General features: G+C 38.6%; 2 protein-coding genes across 3 annotated transcripts in view; both read left to right on the top strand.

The window, feature by feature from the left end:
• The first annotated feature begins 1,673 nt into the window (after positions 1-1,673).
• LOC129926702 (keratin-associated protein 4-5-like) lies at positions 1,674-2,582 on the top strand. Its single transcript, XM_056032303.1, has one exon. The coding sequence runs from the start codon at positions 1,674-1,676 to the stop codon at positions 2,580-2,582; it is 909 nt and encodes a 302-aa protein (XP_055888278.1).
• Positions 2,583-16,751: 14,169 nt separating this feature from the next.
• Positions 16,752-17,092, top strand: part of LOC106061330 (uncharacterized) — a 172,739-nt gene continuing 172,398 nt past the window's right edge. The window contains exon 1 of one of the 2 annotated variants that reach the window (XM_056033981.1): positions 16,752-16,909. The gene's annotated coding sequence lies outside the window, so the exon portion shown is untranslated. Of the gene's footprint in view, positions 16,988-17,092 lie in introns of both variants that reach the window. The other variant, XM_056033980.1, reaches the window with a different exon arrangement.

Below are 17,092 nucleotides of genomic sequence, written 5' to 3'. Positions count from 1 at the left end.
AAGCGGGTCGTTTTAAAGCAAGTCATAAGTCGATGACGGAGAATATTATGGGTGAAAAAGGAGTTCCAGAGAGAGAGAGATGGACAGAGAGAGAAAAGGAGAAGGGAAGAGAGAGAGAGAGAGAAGGAAAGAGAAAGTGAGCTGCCGTTTCATTTGCGTATACAATCATACAATGATTCTATTATAAAGATTCTTTTTTTTATCTAGCAGTATCCTTCTTCCCTAGTATTAGAGAGTAGAACAGGTTGCCTGAGTCAGCCAGGAAAACTAATGACTTAGCAGAGTTTTAAATCACTGATTAATATGCAGTACTAGATTGACACATGGTAGGCGTAGGACGTTACGTCTGTAATATATAAGATAAGATAAATCTAGATCTCAGTTCCTTTTTGATTGGCATCAGGTGCAAATTGACAGGTTAGGACACTGCATGATAAAAATAGAAACTGTATTCTAAAATTAGAACTAAATCGAATGCTCCATTAAAAAACCACATTTGAGTGTGTATTTTACTAAATAAGTGAATTTAAGGGAAAAAAAAAACGTCATTTATCGATGACTCAAATTTTAAGGAAATGCATGCAATGCCCTGTAAACCGAAAAGAAAAACCATTTAATCACAGGACCTTACCTTATCTAGTGTGATCAGAGAGCGCTATTGGAATTTGATAAGTTAGTTTATGCAATTTGTCCTCCTATTAGTAATTTTGTTTGAACTTCATTTTGGACGGCACTTATTGAGATAGCAAACTGATAATTGCACACAATGGCACGTTACTCTCCGAGTCTAGAATCAAGTGTCTGCTGTAGTGCATGTTGAGTCCCATGCAAGACTTTTGTCCTGTCAGCTCAGCACATTTCACGTATAGAAATGAATTAAAGTAATCTATTACAACAAACTGATTACTTAACTGGTCAATTTGTTCAAATTGATTCATGCGTTGTCATCAACAATGAATACCTGTGTAATGAATAGCTGTGCAATGAATACCTGTGCAATGAATACACGTGTAATGAATACCTGTGTAATAAATACCTGTGTAATGAATACCTGTGCAATGAATACCTGTGTAATGAATACCTGTGCAATGAATACATGTGCAATGAATACATGTGTAATGAATACCTGTGCAATGAGTACATGTGCAATGAATACATGTGCAATGAATACATGTGCAATGAATACATGTGCGATGAATACATGTGCGATGAATACATGTGCAATGAATACCTGTGCAATGAATACATGTGCTATGAATACCTGTGCAATGAATACATGTGTAATGAATACCTGTGTAATGAATACCTGTGCAATGAATACCTGTGTAATGAATACCCGTGCAATGAATACATGTGCAATGAATACCTGTGTAATGAATACCCGTGCAATGAATACATGTGCAATGAATACCTGTGCAATGAATACCTATGCAATGAATACCTGTGCAATGAATACCTGTGCAATGAATACATGTGCTATGAATACCTGTGCAATGAATACCTGTGCAATGAATACATGTGCAATGAATACCTGTGCAATGAATACATGTGTAATAAATACCTGTGTAATGGATAACTGTGCAATGAATACCTTTGCAATGAATATCTGTCCAATGAATATCTGTGCAATGAATATCTGTGCAATGAATACATGTGCTATGAATACCTGTGCAATGAATACATGTGTAATAGATACCTGTGCAGTGAATACCTTGTGCAGTGAATACCTGTGCAATGAATACATGTGTAATGAATACCTGTGCAATGAATACCTGTGTAATGAACACCTGTGCAATGAATACCTGTGCAATGAATACCTGTGCAATGAACACATGTGCAATGAATACATGTGCAATGAATACATGTGCAATGAATACATGTGCTATGAATACCTGTGCAATGAATACCTGTGCAATGAATACCTGTGCAATGAATACATGTGCTATGAATACCTGTGCTATGAATACATGTGCAATGAATACCTGTGCAATGAATACCTGTGCAATGAATACCTGTGCAATGAATACCTGTGCTATGAATGCATGTGCAATGAATACATGTGCAATGAATACCTGTGCAATGAATACCTGTGCTATGAATGCATGTGCAATGAATGCATGTGCAATGAATACCTGTGCAATGAATACCTGTGCAATGAATACCTGTGCAATGAATACCTGTGCAATGAATACCTGTGCAATGAATACCTGTGCTATGAATGCATGTGCAATGAATGCATGTGCAATGAATACCTGTGCAATGAATACCTGTGCAATGAATACCTGTGCAATGAATACATGTGCAATGAATGCATGTGCAATGAATACCTGTGCAATGAATACCTGTGCAATGAATACCTGTGCAATGAATACATGTGCAATGAATGCATGTGCAATGAATACCTGTGCAATGAATGCATGTGCAATGAATGCATGTGCAATGAATACCTGTGCAATGAATACCTGTGCAATGAATACCTGTGCAATGAATACCTGTGCTATGAATACATGTGCAATGAATACCTGTGCAATAAATACCTGTGCAATGAATACATGTGCAATGAATGCATGTGCAATGAATAACTGTGCTATGAATGCATGTGCAATGAATGCATGTGCAATGAATACCTGTGCAATGAATACCTGTGCAATGAATACCTGTGCAATGAATACCTGTGCAATGAATACCTGTGCTATGAATGCATGTGCAATGAATACATGTGTAATAAATACCTGTGCAATGAATACCTGTGCAATGAATACCTGTGCAATGAATACATGTGCAATGAATACATGTGCAATGAATACATGTGCAATGAATACATGTGCAATGAATACATGTGCAATGAATACCTGTGCAATGAATACATGTGCAATGAATACCTGTGCAATGAATACATGTGCAATGAATACATGTGCAATGAATACCTGTGCAAATTGTGAACTTGATCCTACAGAGTGAAGTAAGAGACATAACGTGTCCAAGATTCCACTTAGACAGAGGGGAAAACAACAGAAGTAATTTTTTGTTTGTTTCAGCAGTTCTATATTTACAAGCCGGATATGACCGACGGCCCGCGGGCCTTAGTTTGTGTATCACTGATCTAGCGTCATGTTCCCTTACATAGCTAATATAAAATACTGTGAAAATGGGTTTATTAAAAAGTTTTATTCTTTAATAGAGATAAATTTAAGTATTTTATTTATTTTTAAGACCTTGTTGTGGGAGAGACGTTTAAAATTCCGGGTACAATAAAGCCGTGATCTAAGGAGAATACATGCCACATTTTATCAAGATTGGTCAAACATAGGCCTACATACATACATACATACGCCTTACATTGTGCTCTATATATTAGATTATCTGCATCGACATATACACTGACACCTATAATTCATTACACAATTATTATTTTTATTATTATCATTTAGAACAGGGATGCCTGAACTATGATCCGAGGGCAATATCTAGTCCGTGAGGTGGTTCTATCCAACCTCGTTGAAAGGTCTACCCACACTAGATAGTGAGGTGGTTCTATCCAACCTCGTTGAAAGGTCTACCCACACTAGATAGTGAGGTGGTTCTATCCAACCTCGTTGAAAGGTCTACCCACACTAGATAGTGAGGAGCTCGGTTCCATCTAACTCGACCATTTCTTTTCAATCCTCCTCCTCCTTCCCAGGGCTGAAGAATATAATCCCGTTCTGACTATCACACAATGGATAACATACTAAATATTAATAGAAAGTCTTCACATGGTTGTATTCCCACCCCCCACCTCATTGTCAAGAATTTTAGATTTATAATTTGAAAGGATTTTTACTCTTTAAAAAAAACCTACCAAATAGACTTTCTTTCAAGTGAAGAGCTCTGGTACTCCCACACTTTCTGTTTTGTTAGTAACAACTCCAGAAGTTCTCTGCTCCTGTCTTACACGAGTTGAAGAAGTTTGCTGGCTTCTTGTAGGCCTAGTGTCAATGATTCTCGAACATTCTTAGTAGGGCTCTAGTCTATTTTTGGAAGAAATGGTGTCTTGTTCAGATTTGATTTCAGGATTGAACAACAATGCTGCTTTTCAAGCGATCCCTCTCTGTGGAGCGTTTTGGCTGGAAAATAGAAATGAAAGCTTGTGTTTAAGACAATAATAGATCTGTAACTAAGACAATACCCCATCCTCTTGGACTAGATACATTATTAAAACTACTATCAATGAACATATATAACTTATCTAACACGTTAAGAAGATATATATATATAGATACGTTTACATTAGCTCGGATCTATTCTGTATTCAGATCTTCAGATTTCTTCTCAGATAAAAAAAGACGTCGAAAAGAAAATCTAAATCGACCACCAGCGAAACGTGGCTATGGCAGCTCTGGAGGTGGCAAAGTATGTAGGTAGCAGCTGGGATTGCGTAGCCTCGGTAAATACTGTATTCGTCATTGATCTTCGGACTCGAAGACAAGCCTTATTATTAATTATATGTGATATAATTATGTGTTCAACGTCAGTCTCTCCCATTCTCTCTTTCTCTCTCTCTTGGTCTCTCTCCCTCTCCCTTCCTGTCTTCTACTAAAAACAACTGAATGAGATTTAAAAACTTAGACTTACTAACAACATTGATTTCTTCATGTTTATTTTTTGTCTGAACTGATTGACCTACTACTAGAGTATCATGGAAATTGTTTGTATACAACTGTCTCTGAGAGGGAGAGGCGGGAAGGTTGTAGTAAGTTACTAAACCAGATTCCGGGGACTAAGTCAAACAAATATCTAATATCTTGGGCTTTAGGCTCAATAATGGCAACTCTTTTACAAGACAAGTCTTTGATCTGATACAGCATCATGTAGACTTCAACTTAGTAAGGGGTTAATCTGTAGCATATCAAATGTGCTAGCTTGTTCAAGGGGAAGTCGTTGGTGGGTCTACCCCTAAACACAATCTTTAATCAGAGAGAGACACACACAGAAAGAGAGACAGAGAGAGGGAGAGAGAGAGAGAGAGAGAGACGATGTGAAAGGAAGAAGAGCTCCAATGCCAAACAGAGATTGTCCCAACAGCACGCAATGTCTGTCGAGGGTAATCAAGTGACATGTCATGGCACCAGAGTGCTGACAGGAAGTCTGCCATGACAGCTCACTCCAAGATGGTTAAAGATGCATGCTGGGAAGGAAGCTAGGGAGTAGCTTGTTATTTCAAGGGAGATGACATTTGCACAAAACGTAAAATTATCAAGTCTAAGCGTTATCTCCCGTTGCAATGCTTATTTTCTAACTATCACTTCTACCACAACAACAGACCAAAACATCACTACTTGTCACCACTGCATTATTTATATCTTAATTTGGTTTATACTTCCCAGATAACGTTTGGTTATCTCCTTAGAGGCGGTCACTTTTCGGACATAAATTAGCCATCCTGGCATTGACTATGTCTCTCATACTTCACTTATCACTATTTGGTACCCTCTTGAATCTGGAATCTAAACTATTCTAAAAGCCTCTTCCAAAGACATCGCTGGCCATGTTTATGTGATTGATTATTGCGAGCCCTGAGGACCTTGTGATGTGGTCATAGAGTTTTAGTTTGCGTTTTGTTTTTTTTACAGTAGTTAGCAGGTCATCATGGGGTCCCATGGCTGTGTTAATCATGTCTTTAATCTCTTCATTTGTGATGCGGTCTTTGCAAGTGATACCAAGGATCTCTCTGTAGTATCTCATTCCCATGGCTAGGATCCTCTTCCCTTGGTCTGCAGTCAGCGTCCAAGATTCACAAGCGTAGAAGAATGTGGCCAGACCTACAACTTCTCCATGTCAATAACTAGCCGACTTACCTATAGAACTTATCTTACAGCTCTATGTGTTGGAAACGAATGCGTACAACAAATACAAAGTTGAAAAACAAATGAGCCAGTCACGTGACAACAAGTTTACAATTTGATTTCGTTTTGCCTCAAAGTGAAAGTGCTACAAAGGCAGTCAAAGTTATACATGCAAACTATAGACAAATGAAATTATTTCTTGAACATATAGAAGCGAGAATTTGTACATCTCAACATCATTTCTCCACCTTTTTATTATATTCTCTCTCTCCCTCTCTCTCTTTCCAACTTCATCCTCTCTCCCTCTCTTCCATACTCAATAGTCCCTCTCTAACATAAAAAAGAAAAAGAAACGCTACCATTATTGACATCGCCATACCACTGTCTCATGTAAAAAAAAATGAAATAGAAAAATAAAGAAAATATGGGAACCTAGGCTTGGAGATTAAGCGTTTATGGAAGTTATCAACAGAGTGAATTATGAGGCCCTTAACACTCCAAGGAAGATTCTTGTTGCATGTCAGAGGGCAGTACTGCTGCAGACCTGCCACATCACTGGACAATTCCTCAGTGGAAACTGGTAGAGGAGTCAGGGACTAAAATGAATTGTGTTTCTCTTTAACGAAATTCGACCCTGGCAGCACCAGAGAATGACTATTCGTTCGTTTCTAACATAATAATAATAATAATACTTAACGATACTACCAAAACCATCAGATGAACACAGAACACAAACAATTTTAAATGATAATCTCAGTAACTAATTTCACTCCAAATATACATAAGTTGAGCACTATTCATGGATGTGCATTAATTGATCATGATAGACAAATGGACAATAGTTGTGTATGATAGACTTAGTCCAGCAAATTTACATAAGTTGTGCACGATAAACTTAGTCTGCGCCTTCTGTCCAAGACTTAGTGTTCTAAGTTTCTACCCCTTTCTGTACTCTAACATAAACAATAAAAGGGGGACTATTGTGTACATTTAATATGATGTTAGTAATAGACATGTTTAAAACCACGAAATTAAGACTCCGCAGGTATGTAGAGTGTGGTCTACATTGAAAAGCAAAATGGCTCCTTAAGGCGGTCACTGAATGTCCCTGATAATGTGTGGGCTTATAAAGTATGCATAATTGATTCGCAGCCCTGATTCTAACAAAACAGTTTGGGCGTTTCCTTCCTGTAAGACATTCTCACCACTCAACTATTCAGTACGTGACTTTGATTGTCTTCTGACGATAGACAAACGTACTTGTACCGAGGGCTTCCCTCATGTACACAGATTAATTATAAATAAGAATGTCCGGAAAAACAGAAGAGAATGATGATCCCAGATGATCCCAGACAACAACATAGCCCGAGTCCAACATCATGGAATATGTCGGGCTGACAAAAGAGAATATTCTTGAATACACGAATTATTTATGAGTGAAGACAGAGCTGTATGTTTGAAATAAATAACTCAGGGAAATATCAAACGAGACTGTAGCTCGGACGCATTCAACAATCTTCTCGCCTATGATTTTACTGTGAATATGCATAAAAATAGAATGTCTTGAGATTACATGTGCTTCTGATAGTTGTATGCTAAACATAGGTTCAAAGTATGGAAGAGGATTTTTTTATTCATTTACGCATATTTATACCAACATACTACAGCAGAAGGCAGAGCTGCCGCGAGGGTAGTGGCGCCTGCGTGCGAATTTTAAAAAATGTCGCCCTTGAGAAAAAAATCCATTGAACACTGTACCAAAAGCTCCCTTTGATTTAAATCCATTATGTAAAATATTCCTTTTTTTCCTTTCATATTTCGTATCCAATGTCCTCTTAGATGTTTTATTTCCAATTTCTATTACGAAGTCACAAAGTCCTTCTCCAGTTGTATCAGGGCGAATCTCCAGAAAGTGTTAATGTATTTGTACATGACGTGTATAAGAAACAGAACTACTACTAATAGTGATTAGCTTGGTATAAGACATATCTGGTGTAGAATCTATATTCTGTATTAATTGATAAAAATAATCTTTTTTTTTTGTATCAATTAAACTATTCGTGGATCCTCTAGCGAGACATTGCCGATAATAATTTTTCTATAACGGAATGCTTGGGCTGATGTTAAAAATAATTTACTCTTGTATCTATTTTTAATTTATTTTCAAGAGCAATTTTTAGCGACCTCGAAAGGGGAAAAGACGCTATTAGTTTTGTGTGGCCTGTCTGTCCGTCTGTCCCGTTTAGATCTCAGAAACTAGATGAGAAAATGAAAATCGGACATCATATTTTAGATCATTCAAAGTTCTGATGCAACGGCTACACCGAAAGTGAACCATCTAATTTTAAAAATTATCTATGCAAGCAGATTTAAAAAAAAAAAAAAAACACTTTTCAATGAAAAACTTCAGGGGAGGTAAGTCTTTTAAAAAGGTCACAGAGGTCCTCATTAATAAATCAAGCTTTATTCATAGATTTGCGCATTGGCAAAAAAAAAAAAAAAATTGCATCTAAGGTCACAATGGAAAAAGTATCAATGGATCATTATAAAATATATTTTCCATTTATTAACTAACTCATTGAATTGAATATTGATTAAAATGTTGTTTAAAAAATATAATTTTGATACGAACTTCTTTTAAGTTATACGTTTCAAAAATAACGTACCACTTTTATAGCGCGCAGTTTTGCCATATCGTAATTATAGGGGCCTACACTTGACAGTCTAAATAAGACTAAAGTCATACGAGTTCTAGTCTATATATAAACTAGAAGATTCTATATCAAGATTCTATATCTATTTCAGATCTAGATCTAGACTTAGAACTAGACTTAGATCTAGATCTAGACTTAGAACTAGACTTTGATCTAGATCTAGACTTATATCTAATTCTAGATCTAGACTAAGATCTAGTTCTAGATCTAGACTAAGATCTAGTTCTAGAATCTAGACCTAGATCTTGAATCTTTATTTATTTAGATCTAGAACTAGGTCTAGATCTAGATAGATTTACAAATAATGAATATATAACTCTTTTTTTTAAATTTGCAATAATAACTTAGTAATTGATGTTTTTCTGACATATATTATTCTGCGCATCCAAAACGATCAGATTTTTAACGGGTTTCTATATGACGTCACACTAACCTATTAATATAATCTATTGACTTATTGTATAACGTGAAACCATACAGTAAAGTTTACATTCTCGTAAAAGAAATATATCTTTGTCAATGAAGTTAGATCTAGGATCTTGTAAGCAAAGAAAAAAATGCGTGTTGAAAGTAGATTTACATGCTTGACTAACAACGGCAGTGTGTATTTTCTCATCAGACCACTCAACACACAACAAACACTATCGCTTGGTTGTCTTGTCATGACCGACTACACGTAGACTAGACTATGCTAACACTGACCACTTTGTTAGAATCAGTCAGACACACGATCTATTTACTATTTAGGACAGGGAGGGGATTAAATGAAAATGTTACTTTTTTTATCGAGTTGGTTATCCTAATGCTTTTAGATCTCACTCTCTCTCTATATATATATAACTGTACCATACATGGGCGTAGCCAGGATTTTTTTTCGGGGAGGGTTTTGGGGGGGGGGGGAGATTCCCCCCTGACTCCCCCCCCCTCGCGGAAAAAAATTATATATATATATATATGTGTGTGTGTACATAATTAATCTTTATTACATTCTGACCCTTTCGGAAGACGTTTATTGTCTATTGTAGACTCCCCGCCCTTGCAAGCAAGGGGGTCTGGGGGAGTTCGCAGCGCTCCCCCAGCGCGGGGCGAAGCCCCGCCGCCGAGCACTAATTCTGGTATTGAAAGCCAACAAAATGCATATTCTGAGGTATCTACAGTGCATTATCTTGCTATTAAAAAGTTTTATTTCAAAAACCTAATGTGCTATTCTTACTGACTTAGACCCTCTCGCGCCGTTCGGCGCATTTTCCGGCAAGCTGTTTCCGCAACTCTTATTTTGCGTAATTCATTTTGTGTGAGAACCTCATGCGACGCTCTGTCACAACCTTACTAAGGATTCGACTCACAGTTCGGCATATGATTTCTTTGATTTAGACCCGATCTCTATGACTGACTCCTAAAATCTGTCTTAGCCATCTTTGTTGAGACATATTTAATGATTTTCAATTTCGGCAGAAGACTATTCACACTTTATTAATGGAGCCCAAGCCACTGGTAGAAATTTGTAACCTTTCTTGACTACGCTCTTGGAATTACATGCCTGTATTCGCTTTAGATTTTATATCGATAAGGAAAGTTTTTTCGTCAAATCATCTGTTGAGGGGTTTTAAACTAAGAGTTTTTTTGTTTTGTTTTTAATTCAAAACCCCATTTAGCTACGATCATAGAATTTGGTGACTGATGTTTGCTTTAAAATAATATTGAAGAGAGAGGTTTTCAACTCTAAACGCACTGTAGGGGAATTTTAAACTCAAAACCATCTGGAGGGGTTTTAAACTTTAAAGAAAAAGCCATCTGGAGAAGGGGGATTTAAACTCAAAACCCCTTTGGCGACGCTCATAGATTTTATAGTGTGTAATTTGCTTTTTTTTTATATTGAAGAGGTACTTTTTAGCTTCAAACCCTAACTGGAGGGGATGGGGGTTTAAACTCAAAACCCCTTTGGCTACGCTCATAGAATTTTGAGTGTGTAATTTGCTTTTTTTTATATTGAAGATGGGGTTTATCGTAAATTTTGGAGGGGGTTTTAAAATCAAAATCTTCCTCAACTGTGCTGTTGGAATTTGGGGATTGTTGTTTGCATTTTTTTTTTTGTTTTATACAAGAGGGGGATTTAACTGCAAAATTACTCTGGTAGGGGGTTTAAAATTCAAACCCCCCTGTAGGGGGTTTTAAACTCAAAGCCCCCTGGTAGAGGGATTTGTATCTCAAAACCCCCTGATAGGTGTTTTTTAAATCTCAAAACCACCTGGTAGGAGGATTTAAACTCAAAACCCCCTGGTAGAGGGTTTTAACTCAAAACTGCCTTGGCTGTGCTGTGGTAAGTGATGATTTAGTATTAAAATCTCACCTAAAATAAACAAAATGAAAGCAAAAATCAGTCACTTAATTCCGTTCCCCCCCCCCCCTGCGGGGGGGGGATTTCATTTCGGGGGGGGGGTTTGAACCCCAAGAACCCCCCCCTGGCTACGCCCATGGTACCATAGCTCTATACTAGGCTTCACTAAGCCTAACATCTACTGTAAGATTAAAGCGATACGATTGGCTAAATGTAGTTTCTCTTTCAGTATTATTGAGGGAAGTGACGTATGCCTAACCTAAAAACAAAATCTTAAAGAACCCAGTTTTTTTGGAGATGTCAACAATTTACTGTTTAATTTGTTAAATATAAATGTTTCTAAGCATTTAAATATTAAATGGTAAAATGTTTACTATTACAATTTTTAACGCAGAATTTAAATATGCCAATAACTCAAATTTGAACAACCATCGGAGTTTCCCTTTAAACTTGTTATCGTTGACCTGAATGACGTTTCAGATATACGTAATGTTGCTGGTGTCATCCAGATTTCTTCCGTAACAGTCCCAAGCGAATACGTTGGTGATAAATTTACCTCTTTTGTGTGAGACACGATGGACTGGGAAATAATAATTCATTTGCGCTTTAAGTCACAACTTTGAGAAGATCTTTGACTGTTGGTGGATCCTAAGATAACGGCTGTAAGTGAAATCAGACAAACTGCATATGTGTAATCAATGCCTACTTCTCATCTGTTTCTGATTTGTCTTTTAATTGTCGTCAATTATTCATCTGTTCTTGAACTAGTTTCCGTGATGTTGCAGTCTGTTCATCTTAGCATAATTCGCTGCTTATCAGCACATCAGCAGTCACATTAATAACATAATCAAAAAACAAATTAACCATGCCAAGGGATGACATCCTGAGTTAGATGGGACTGCTGACAGACAAACTTGGTATTGAGTTAGATGGGACTGCTGACAGACAAACTTGGTATTGAGTTAGATGGGACTGCTGACAGACAAACTTGGTATTGAGTTAGTGCTGATGAGAATTTGCAGCCAACAGACACACCGAGCTAAAACCACATGTTTGGATTTTGGAATTATTACAGAACACGACTTTATATCCCGTATCTTGATTCGTTAGTTTAATCATTAGCGTCTTGCTTTTCCTGCAATAGTAATGGCCAGTTCAACCTGTTTAGTCTACATCCTAAAACGATGCAAGAGCTGCAACGTAAAGAAGAATATCAGCACTGCCAGATAAGCGTTCAACAAGCATCAAGTTCTGTAAATAGATTGTTCACATGTTAGTTATTTTTTAAATTTCATGAAACAATTACCCTATTTACAGTGAACTCAAAATCGCGTAGTTATGGGTGGCGAGGGGTCACCAATTCTTTTCTTTAATATTCTCTGTAATAAAAAAGTTCAAGCTACGACTTTGAGCCATAGGTGGCAACTTGCACTCCCCCCGCAAAAAAAAATCCTTCGGGCGCCCATGTCTGAGACAGATCACGCGGAAGTGGTTCAGTTTTGTGCATGCCTTCTGTCTACTGTCCACGTTTTGAAGGCATAGAGAAACGTTAGGAGGATGACAGCCCGCTGATCCCAAACTGTATGGCCGCTCAAACGGCAATGTTTTCAACCTTCGGCGCCTGCTGTCAGAGAGCTTCTCAATGCCGATGATTGCACCATACTTGCTTACACTTGCTCGCGGTTAATGAATTAGCTAACACTTCCGTCTCTTCTGGTTTAACAAAACGCCTCGGAAAGACAGAAGTGTTTCAGAAGTCAACCAATAAATTCTACTTTGTCTCAAAGAGCACCGTGAATGAACACCCCCTTAACGTGGTAGACCACTTAACATATAGTATCCAATGACGCATCACTCTCAAGAGAAGTTGATAACCGTCTTGCTAAGTCAAAAAGTTCTTTAGGACGCCTCCAAGCGAGAGTGTGGCGAAATAAATCGCTCCGCCTGCCTACAAAAATCAGTGTCTACCAAGCAGTGGTTCCTACCACACTTATATATGGCTGACACCTTGGTACTCTATAGAAGGTATCAATTGATTCATTGAAGTGCCTTGGTCCCACCAGGGGAGGCAGGACTACCTGACAAGTAACCACGTGAAGCAGGACAACCTGACAAGTAACCACGGGAGGCAGGACTACCTGACAAGTAACCAGGGAGGAAGGACTACCTGAGAAGTAACCATGGAGGCAGGACTACCTGACAAGTAACCAGGGAGGAAGGACTACCTGAGAAGTAACCATGGAGGCAGGACTACCTGACAAGTAACCAGGGGAGGCAGAACTACCTGACAAGTAACCATGTTCTGCTGGAGGTCAATGTGGACAGTACTTACCACTCGACAGTTGCGCTGGATCGGACATTTATCCCGCATGAGACGACCTCACGCCAAAAGCAATCTTCTTTTTTGAGAGCTTAAAGGAGAACAGCGTAACAGATGTGTCCCCGTAAGCGCTCTAAAGATAAACTCAGGCGCCATTTCACTCTCACTGGCAGCGATTGGCCTCTGAAACAGTTGGAGAGCTCTCACGAAGGCAGCGGGACACACTGGCGTAGAAGTAAAGAAAAAGCTACTTAAATTTCAAAAAACCTCCGGCGGACAATGGCTTTGTCTGCACTAAAAGCGGACAAATATGTTGGTCGCAACTGGGTTGGCGAAGCCATGTAAAACACTGCATTCATTCTTAATCTCAGGATTCCAGTTTCTTAATGTTTTCTAGAGTTGAGAGGTCCCAAACAGAGGATGCATATTCTATTATTGGCCTAACCAAGGTTAAATAACATTTTAGTTTTATGTTCTTATTTGATTTATAGAATGAATCAATTATATCTATAGATGTTATGTTAACATATATTATGATGGGTTATGGGTTATAATTGTATGGAGATATATTAAGATATAGATGGATATTACTAGGAGGGTAGAGAGGATTATATTAAGGTTGGTTATACTTGGGGGGGGGGGGAGGGGCACATGAGCACGGTTAAAAAGATGAAAAAAACAACAACAAATTGTATTGAACTTTTCAAGCTGATTCTTCAATGAAATTGTTCTATAAAAATATGACGATAAAATGTTTCACATTTTCCTATAATACCACCCCACCCCACCCACTTTGTAGTGTTGAGACAATAGAAGTTTTATATTCATAAATGCTCACTGCATGTTATTATTCTACATCTACACATTCAGTACTTTTTGTTCAACCTTCCTCTCCAGTCAGTGTATTTAATCTATGTCCTCGTTGACCTTTCAAGTAATCAAAGACAGAATCAGCCACTTGTTGAGTCACATTGCCTTACCAAATTTGTTCTAATGCTGATTCTATGCCTTCGGTGTTAAATCTATGATTTTGAGAAGTACCAAAACTTACTTCTGGCTGAATGCACAAGAGATGAATAAGAAAACCCATTAAAACACACACACACACACACACTCACGCGCCCCACCAAAGTACGATCTGTCAAAATGGCTCCAGTTTTACATTCTGTATAGAACGGGTAACAGCGGTCAGAAAGGATCAATCCACTCTGGCAAGATGGTCCCCGGGGAGTTGTCCCTGGCTGTTTGGTGATCTCCCATGTAGGGAGGCAGGAAACACATACTTCCTGGCTGACATCTTGAATAGACAACTTCAGGGAAACGAAGAAAATGCCGGATTGGCTGGTCGTTTTGTTCGTGATAGCACATTTTTGGTTTTAGAAGAAAAGCCAAATTGTTATTTCCATTTTTTGGTCTACTTTTATTTTACAATTAAAAAAAATATCTACAAAAACATAAAGGTGCAGAAATGACATGGGTAGATCACTCTAGCATACTCTAGCTCTACAAGAGAGCTGATACTGGAATAATGAGTCCATTGTTTGACATACTTATATTATAGTTTTGAATTTATAGCTTTTAAACTACTTTCTGTATGTAACAGAAGCTATCGCGAGGAAGTGGAACTGACGGTCTGTCACCAGAAGCGAGGCATGATGAAGTTTAAAATTTTAATTTGAAGAGTTGCCCAGATCCAGAAGAACCTCGGCTTTCTGGGCCGTCCTATCACGTTCAACTTGAAGCAGTAGATGCAGTGTGGCTGCAGTTCTACAGTGGTTGACTAGATGTGTTGAGAAGCAGGAGGTTGGCGTATTGGGTTTGCACATTTGTAAAATTTTCTTCAAATCTTCAATTCAGTTCAAGTTGTGTCGAACCGTTTTCTCTGTTACGTATTCCTCCACACTGTATTGGGACATTTCTGTACGCGTAGGCTAAAATGTCCAGCTTGTGATGTAGCTATTTTCACTAAGAGAATCCACTTAGAGATCTTTTCTCAGTTATCCAGATAACTAGACTGTGTAGTCAAGCTTTTCAATTATTGTATTTGTTCCGTTGCTATGTCCTCCCCCGCCCCCCTAACTAATGAACTTTTTGTTTTCCCTTCACGTTTTCACTGGCTTCCTAATTGTATTATTTGAAAAGAAAACACTGTTTATTTGTCAAGGGAGTTAATGCGTTTCAATTATGTGTTATTTCCCCCTGCCACTCCAGTTTTTTTGTTTTCTTTCCCCTTTCCCCCCAGTCTTGTTGAGAAAAATGTTTTGAGTTTCTTGAAAGCGAAGATTATTACAACGCTAGACGCCCGACCACACGGTCAATTAGTGAAATTCGAATATTATGTAATTAGGTTGAGTTGTCCTGTGATTGCTTATGTACAGTTTCCAACTTAGTTATTTCCAGCTTCATGCTACGCATTTCTTTGCTGTTGTGATTCTTTACGTAATGTCCAATTTAGTTATGTCCAATTTAGTTATGTCCAGTTTAGTGTTGTCCAGTTTAGCTATGTCCAGTTTCGTTAAGTCCAGCTTGGTTATGTCCAGTTTAGTTATGTCCAGCTTAGCTATGTCCAGTTTATTTATGTCCAGCTTAGCTATGTCCAGTTTAGTTATGTCCAACTTAGTTATGTCCAAATTTCTATGTCCAGGTTCGTTTTACACATTAATACGATGTTATAGGCTCAAAGGTGCGCTTTACGATAAAAGAGAACTTGGCACAAATCAAAGTCAACTAATCGTTTCCCACTGAATTGGATATGACAGATTTCTGCGTGGCAGGCAGGCACATCAGACGAGTTAGGTTGGCCCTTATATCGTGTTAACAGGAATGTGAAGGGAAAAAAAAAGGTGTGTTACTGATGTGTAACATTGACTGTCATTTCTGAGTGTTATTATGAGTGTGACAAAGTGTCACATGACTGGACAAAATGTGACACTACTGTGGGAGAGTGTGACACGACTGTGGGAGAGTGTGACACGACTGTGGGAGAGTGTGACACGACTGTGGGAGAGTGTGACACGACTAAGGGAGAGTGTGACACGACTGTGAGAGAGTGTGACACGACTGTGGGAGAGTGTGACACGACTGTGGGAGAGTGTGACACGACTGTGGGAGAGTGTGACACGACTGTGGGAGAGTGTGACACGACTGTGAGAGAGTGTGACACGACTGTGAGAGAGTGTGACACGACTGTGAGAGAGTGTGACACGACTGTGAGAGAGTGAGACACGACTGTGAGAGAGTGTGACACGACTGTGGGAGAGTGTGACATGACTGTAACAATATTGAACCAGTTCCGCCAATGTACCGTAGGTTTGTAAAACAGTCAAGTCCCCCCCCCCTCCTCCTCTAATCATAAAATCAATGTGCAACAATGCTCATGCTGGGCACTTCTACTCCCCCCTCTTTCCCATGATGCAGTGCGGGAGCTAGCCAGCACCACAACTCACTCCCCCATCCACGCCACGCGCTCGCCTTCTCTCTCGCACCGCATTGGCACCGTGGACCCCCCTCCCGTTATTCTTGTGGAGGTGGTTTGTCCTACCCTACCCCCCTTTTTCTTTTGACCACGTGGCCCCCCTCCCCCCACGCGCGTCCTTTTTCGGTGTAATATCTGGCCTCACTCACCCCAGACCCCGCTGTATATCCCAGGCGAGCCACACACACATCTAGACACATAGACACATGCTATATAGGGAAACTACTGCTATTTAGTGTGAGTAGTTGACTGCACATTGTACTCACAGTTTAGTTTAGAATTAATGTCCTCACAAATTCTTCTTTTTGAAACACTGTAAAGTTTTTTTTTTTTTACAAGTGTATTACAAAAAAATAATATAATAGAAATATTTTCTAAAGTATAAATTAAAATTGTGTATTGAAATCTATTATGTGCATG

This window comes from Biomphalaria glabrata, chromosome 6, assembly GCF_947242115.1.
Source record: "Biomphalaria glabrata chromosome 6, xgBioGlab47.1, whole genome shotgun sequence".
Lineage (NCBI taxonomy): Eukaryota > Metazoa > Mollusca > Gastropoda > Planorbidae > Biomphalaria > Biomphalaria glabrata.
Note: the sequence above shows the minus strand (reverse complement) of the source record. Positions and strands in the feature narration are given on the sequence as shown.

Coding starts and splice junctions, on each gene's coding strand:
- LOC129926702 (XM_056032303.1), top strand. CDS start 1,674: ATGAATACATGTGTAATAGATACCTGTGCAGTGAATACCTTGTGCAGT.